Below are 6629 nucleotides of genomic sequence, written 5' to 3' on the forward strand. Positions count from 1 at the left end.
GCACCAGTAGCGAGGCGCTAAAGGAGCACCAGGGGGCGCTGCGGTTCCGCGCTGCGCCCTGCTCACCGGTAGAGCGCCTAGGCCGGTGCGAGTTAGCCCCAACTTCCCCAGGCTCCAGCAGTGCCGGGCAGAAGGGGCGCGCGCTTGTGCACGCGTGCACGACAGCGCTGGTTTTACCGGCAGGCGTGGCTTTGCCCCTGGAGCGTGTGCGTTCACCACCTGAGAACGTATGTGGACTCGGGATGGCCGTGGGCACTGCTTGGGCGGCCTGCGATTGTGCGCAGAATTGCGCTGGTGCCTGTGAGGTGTGCAGCCCACCGCCCACGTGCACCTAAGACTTGGCAACGGGACCCGGAGTGGAAGGCCTGGGGAGGGGCTGTACAGTTCACGTCTGTGGGAGAGCTTCTTAAGAGCCTACTCCTTCCCCACTCCCCACGCACGTTCTCCGCCAGCTCCCACGCTCTGGCCCGCTCGGGAGGACGCGCCTCCTCTCCGGAATTCTGCATTGCACACGGCACGCGTGAGAGAGGGTGTGTGTGTGTGTGTGTGTGTGTGTGTGTGTCTGTGTGCGCGCTCATATGCGTGTGCACGCGGCTCTGTAGGGGGCGGGTGGTGGGGGGGGTTCTCAAGCAGTTGAGTGGAAACTGCTTCAAGGCCCCACTGCCCGAGGTGGGGGCGGCCCTACATCCCCGTGGGTACCTTGAAGTCCGGGACACATAAAAGGGAGCCCTCACTTCCACACGTCTGGGGTTTACTCCGCAGAGGAGGAGCAGGGTCTGCAGTGGAAGCCAGGTCCTGTCAGGTCCGTGCTGCACCCCGGGGGCTTGGAGGGGCGGGGTCAGTCAACAGCTGTGTGCTGGGTCGGGTCTGCGGAGTCCGGGAGCTGCCTCTGCTCCCAGGGCCAGTCTTGAGTTCCCAACACGTGAGCAAGGGGCGGGGCCGGTAACTCAGCCGCCCTAGCCCGCCCTGGGTGGGGGCTTCGCTCCTGCGCCTGAGGTCTAAGGGGGGGGGCGGTGGTCCGGAGCTAGCTTGGGGTCTGCCTGGGGATTCCATGTGAGACAAGGGCAGAGTCGGGAGTGGAGAAGAGGATGGAGAAGACAGGAAGTGAGGAGTCAGGATGGGAAAATGGACTTGGGGACAGAGGTGCAGAATGCGCTGGGTGTGGAGTTGTGGGTGGAGTTGGAGATAGGTGGAGAGATGTGGATGGCGTGGGGGTGGGAAAGGAGCCAGTGATTCTGGCAATTCGCGCTGGGGACGGACTCTGACCCGGCCCCAGGAGCAAGGGGCTGGGCAGGTCACCCCTGTCCTCTGGAACTCTGGCTCAAGACGGCCTTGACTCTCCCTCTCCACCTTGCAGGGACCGTAAGTGGCGACTATGGGCAGACTGGGCTATTGGACCTTGCTGGTGCTGCCGGCCCTTCTGGTCTGGCGCGGTCCGGCGCAGGGTGCGGCGGCGGAGAAGGGTCCCCCGGCGCTGAACATCGCGGTGCTGCTGGGTCACAGCCACGACGTGACAGAGCGTGAACTGCGAAACCTGTGGGGTCCGGAGCAGGGGGCGGGGCTGCCCCTGGACGTGAACGTGGTAGCGCTGCTGATGAACCGCACGGACCCCAAGAGCCTCATCACGCACGTGTGCGACCTCATGTCCGGGGCGCGCATCCACGGCCTGGTGTTTGGAGATGACACTGACCAGGAGGCCGTGGCCCAGATGCTGGATTTTATCTCCTCACAGACTTTCATCCCCATCCTGGGCATTCACGGGGGCGCATCTATGATCATGGCTGACAAGGTAAGGCCTGGCTGGGCGGCTGGGGCTCTGGCGCTGTTTCCTCATCCGTCTAGACCTGAGAAGGGGGCCTGTCCCCTGATTCTGGTGAGGACCAGGATCTGCCTCTCTAATCCTGAAATGAACAGAAATGTCTTTTGTCTTGGTTCGAAAGTGGCGTACTTGGGGGCACCTGGCTGTGCAAAGAAAAACTGGGGAAACACAGAAGTGTGACAGGTTGGTGGGAGCTGAGACTTCCTATGGGACTCTGGGGCCTGCACGCACCTGAGCGAGGGTGGTTCTCACCCCCATCATGGTCGTTTGACCTGGCTGTTTGGAGAAAATGTCTTTTCCCCCTCTTGTGATGAGCAGCTGAAACTATCTTAAAAATATGAATTATGGGTATGTTAAGAGTTAGGTAAAGCACAAAAGAGCCAAGAAATGTTTTGCTTCCAGACTGCGCCGTTAGGGGAACAGGAGTGTGAAGTTTGAGGAGCCTGGGCTGGACTGTGCAGGAGAGAGCCCCCCTTCTCTCTACTCAAGCCAGGGTAGCACCGGCTGGCATTTTGCTGCCTGCTGGGGGCGGGGAGGTGGGGAGGGCAGGGGCTGATAGCTGACAGGTGCTCCAAGGCCCTCTGATGGAGAAAGGAAAGGATTGGGATTCCCAGTGAAAGGATTGGGGCAGAAATTAGTGTCAGTAGGAGGGAGTGCCGGCATCTCTTGACTTTGGTGTGCTGGAGGGTCTTTCTGTGGAGCAGCTGGGAGCATTGGTTTGCAGGCAGGAGAGAGACTTGCAGATTTGAGGGAGAGGTTTGAGAACCTGGCCAGAGAGCAAGGAAGTGGAGGGAAGGGGGAGGGTCAGGAGCGAGCTGCAACATGAAGAATAAGATAAACGGGAAAGATTGGTGTTGTGGGCGCAGCAGGATTGCGGGGCAGGACAGCGAGGAGCGGGAGCTGGGTGCTGAGCCCACAGTCCTGAGGCTTGGGTGCACGCACCTTAGCAGGAGACATTGTAATGGGGCTGCCAGACATTTGTTACCGGTCTTCCTTTTGATGCTCTCCAAGCACGTTCTATCCATCAAATCAGATTCTGCCTCTGCTTCTGCCTCAGCGATTCCCTCCGGCGCCTTTGGGAATCGTATTAATTCTCTCAGGTCTCCTGGGCAGCAGCACATTCAGTTCAAGTTCACCATCGAGGAGGCAGCTTATTAAACATTCATTTTAAGTGGTTTGCAGCCTAGCAGAATTCCCATGTCTGGTTGAGCATTTTCCTGGCCACCTCTCCATTGGGGTGGGGGTGGGGGGTTCCTTTCTGGGATGGAGAAAGTAGGCAGCAGCTTTGCCAGACCACCCACATCGAAGCCATTTCAGAACCGGAAAGGGCCTTGCGTCTGTAGGAGCATCCTTTCACTTCCAGATGAGTGACTGACACCCACCAAGGCCGCGTGGTGGGTGATGGAGCCAACTTGTGGGTGTCCCGGGCCCGAGCTGTGAACTCACTTCCACCAAATCTAGGCTGTCCTTTCACAGTGTCATTCTCTCACTAGGAGGGACAAGAATGAATGTCATTTCTCAGGGGTGGGGCATGGACGTGTGCCTAAGGCATGACCAGCCTTCTGGGAAGGTGTCAAGAAGGTGAAGAACAGTTTCCATAGGGGACTAGGGTGTGACTTGGGGGTGTATTACTGCCTATCCCTCCACCCTTTTGAAGTTTTGACTAAAGATGCAACACACATAAAAAAGTAGCTATACTGCAAATGAAGTTTCTGGAATGACAAGGGGCCCAGCAGGAGGTGGGGGAGGGTCAGACTGGCAGGTGTGACTAGGTCCCTCCTCTAGGCTGAGCTGGCAGGTGTGTGGCTCACACCTGGCCTGACCGACCCTCCTGCTGCCCGTCGGTCGAGGGGCAGCAAGGTCAGGTGGGCTGGTGTGGAACACCCCCTTGATTTGCAGGGCCCTGCCCACTAGCGATGCCAGACAGAGACCAACTCAGCCAGCAGCCGCAGCTCCGTGGCAGGCATGTTAGAAAGGGAGTTTTGAGGAGTTGGGGGGCACTGGGTCGAAGCATTCTCTTGTCCTACAGAGGGAAACTTCCTCATGGGGATTGGACCAAAGTGTGACCCCACTAAGAGTAAGGAAGGAAAACGGAGCCAGCTCAGAGGAAGATGAGGAGAAGAACCTTTTCGTAGAAGGCAGGACTCGGGAGAGACTTGAGAGGGGATGGCGAGGAGAGGAAGCGGGGGACAACAGTCGTGACGTGGGGCTCACCAGTTGGCCTTGATGGCATAGGAGACAATGGCCTTTGGGTTGGGGCCCTACTGGACCCCGGGTGTGTGTGTGTGTGTGTGTGTGTCGGGGGGTACAGGTGATACTGAGAGGCGCTGGGCTCAGGGGTGGTACTTTGGGAAACCTGGGTGTGTCAGCAAAAGCAAACCATCCTCTGAGGTGCAGGCAGCTTCCTCGCCCCAGGAGCGCACCTCGCTGCTCCTGCTCCCTAGGAACTGAACTCTCAGTACAGTTTGTTTGGCTCTAAAGGCGCTGTCCCAGCTGTTCTGTCGGAGACTCCGCCTTGCCTAGTGGGGGTGTAGGTGGTGTTCCAGCCCCAGGGTCCAAATCTCTGAAAATAACCAAAATAACCTGGCTCCCCCTCTCCCCTAAGATGTTCATTTGGTGGAGGCTGATAGTTTGGTCCTCCTCAGAAGCATAGTAGTTAATGTGATTATCAGTTAAACTAACACACACACCCCTCAGCTTTACCTTTCCCCAGTCTACTTAAGGCCTTAGGAAAAAAGAAGAAAGCCTCATAACAATTGAAATCCGTTAAGTGACAGATTTTTGTGGTGTTAATTTAATTTACAATGGAGATGCTAATTTTTGCTTCTATCAGTGGGTGGTCCTGCAGTGTAATTAATTTCGAGCTGGAAGCAATGCTTGATGTAGGTAAAGTTCCCACCTTGGTTTGGTCATTTTGATCCCATCCAAATGAAATACCTGCCACCGCGGGAACAGACACCCATAAACTCTGCATCTGCAGACTTTCAGTTCTGCCTGGTTCCCTCCTCCCCTCCCTTCTCTTCCCTGCTCCTTGGAGGGAAAGATAAGCCTGAGAGCTGTCTGTGCCAATTCTATGCATAACTCAGCTCCTTTACTAGAGTGGAAGCTCCTGGAGGTCAGGGTTTTTGTTTTTGTTTTTAAGATTTATGTATTTATGCATACAGAACTGGGGTACAGGCCAGAGGTGCAGGGCTGTGTGAGCCTTCACCAGAGACAGAGCGGGGAGCAGAACAGGCAGATGGATGAAGTACGCTGCTGAGGGGAGCAGTGGGTGGAGAGGTCTGCCGCTCCATGTGGTCCCTCGGGGCAGGCTGGGATCGAACTCGTGCTGAGGTGGTTTCAGCTTCTTAGTGCTGCGCTTTAACCCGCTGCGCCACCAGAGAGGGCCCGGAGGTCAGGGTTTTTAAGGCATGTTTACATGTTTGTGTGCATTTGCGATATCAAATACTCATCCTCCACAGCTCATAAATGGTGTCTTTTTCATTGAAGAGCACTTAGAACGTACATTAAAGCTTATAGAAAAAGTGGAAATCTCCCTTTAAATCTGACACCAGGATTGAGCAGTGTCGGCTCTGTGGCCTACCTTGGAAGCTCTGGCGGTCAGGTTTGGGTTCAGGACTCTGCTTGTGTATGACTTTGCTGCAAGTCTTAGAAGAGTCACGGTGTTCTTTGGCCCTGAAAAATGTTACGGCCGTTTTCTCTTGGATAGTCTCTCTATCCTTTCCTTCCTTTCCTTTGGGGCTTTTTTATTATACATGCATATGTGCACGTGTATAGTTTGTCAACTATGTACATATACTTAGTTTCTAAATTAATTCTTCCTGTACCTTAACTTAAAAAAAAAAAAAACCAAAAAACCTTCCCTGTTTTCATGTGAACTTGGTTTATTATTTTGCCTATATATTGAGTTTTTAATTTCAACAGTGGTTCTGTTTATTTCCAAGATGAATAGTTGGTCCCTTTTCATCACCTTCTTTAAAATATTTATTTATGTATGCATACAAGAACTGGAGCACAGGCCAGAGGTTCAGGGGGTGAGAGGATTTACCAGGGACATAGTGGGGAGCAGAACAGGCAGATGGACTGAAGTACACTACAGAGGGGAGCAGCGGGGAGACAGGAGAGATTTGCAGTGCCCTGTGGGTCACTCCCTGGCCAGAGATTGAGCTAGCGATGCACAGTGCTGTGCTTTAACCCCTTGCGCCACCAGGGAGGGCCCTTGATGAAAAGCTTCTCTCACTGTGTGGATGTCAATCCCTCCTCCGCCTCTCAGGATTTACAAGTCACGTGTTCTGGACTCCTCTCTGGTTGTCTGACATTTTTGTTTCTTCAGGTTTGGATTCTTCCAGGTGTTGAGTCTGCTGGTGGGATGCCCTTACACATTCTCATTTTGGTTTGTGGCCTTCCTTTCTTCTGTCCTCTATCATAGCCAGAGGTCATGTGGACAAAGCTCAGCTCCGAGCTTTCCCCTTGCCCTGCACTCCGTGTGGTGGAGGCGTGGGCCCGGGCTCATCGAGGTCCGGGCGTCCTTCTCACCTGGGCCGCTGGGTGGGTGGGGCCGATGCTTCAGCCGGGTCACCACAAACGTGGTGGCCCGACCCACAGGGGCTGTTGGGACCGCAGCCCCTGAGTCTCATGCAGGTGCTCACCCGCCTGAAATCACAGTCTCATGCTATAAATTCAGATCTTTGTCGGGAGTCTCTTTTTTAAGACGGCGATTCCCTTGTTCAAATAATACATGAAACTGTATCCATGAATTCTGTCTTAGGAGCAGAGGAGGGAGGTCACCGAGTGTGTTTCCTCTGATTCT

General features: G+C 55.0%; 2 protein-coding genes across 2 annotated transcripts in view; both read left to right on the top strand.

The window, feature by feature from the left end:
- LOC105854264 (uncharacterized protein C11orf96 homolog) overlaps positions 1-223 on the top strand; it is a 109314-nt gene extending 109091 nt beyond the window's left edge. The window contains exon 6 of the mRNA XM_012731658.1: positions 73-223. Within this exon, the coding sequence (XP_012587112.1) occupies positions 73-223 (151 nt within the window). The remainder of the gene's footprint in view (positions 1-72) is intronic.
- The window catches only part of GRIN2A (glutamate receptor, ionotropic, N-methyl D-aspartate 2A), a 319112-nt gene that overhangs the window by 960 nt on the left and 311523 nt on the right, over positions 1-6629 (top strand). Inside the window, exon 3 of the mRNA XM_004692131.1 lies at positions 1358-1789. Within this exon, the coding sequence (XP_004692188.1) occupies positions 1376-1789 (414 nt within the window). The 5' untranslated portion in view covers positions 1358-1375. The remainder of the gene's footprint in view (positions 1-1357; positions 1790-6629) is intronic.

Source organism: Condylura cristata, unplaced genomic scaffold, assembly GCF_000260355.1.
Source record: "Condylura cristata isolate star-nosed mole 26May11 unplaced genomic scaffold, ConCri1.0 scaffold00032, whole genome shotgun sequence".
Lineage (NCBI taxonomy): Eukaryota > Metazoa > Chordata > Mammalia > Eulipotyphla > Talpidae > Condylura > Condylura cristata.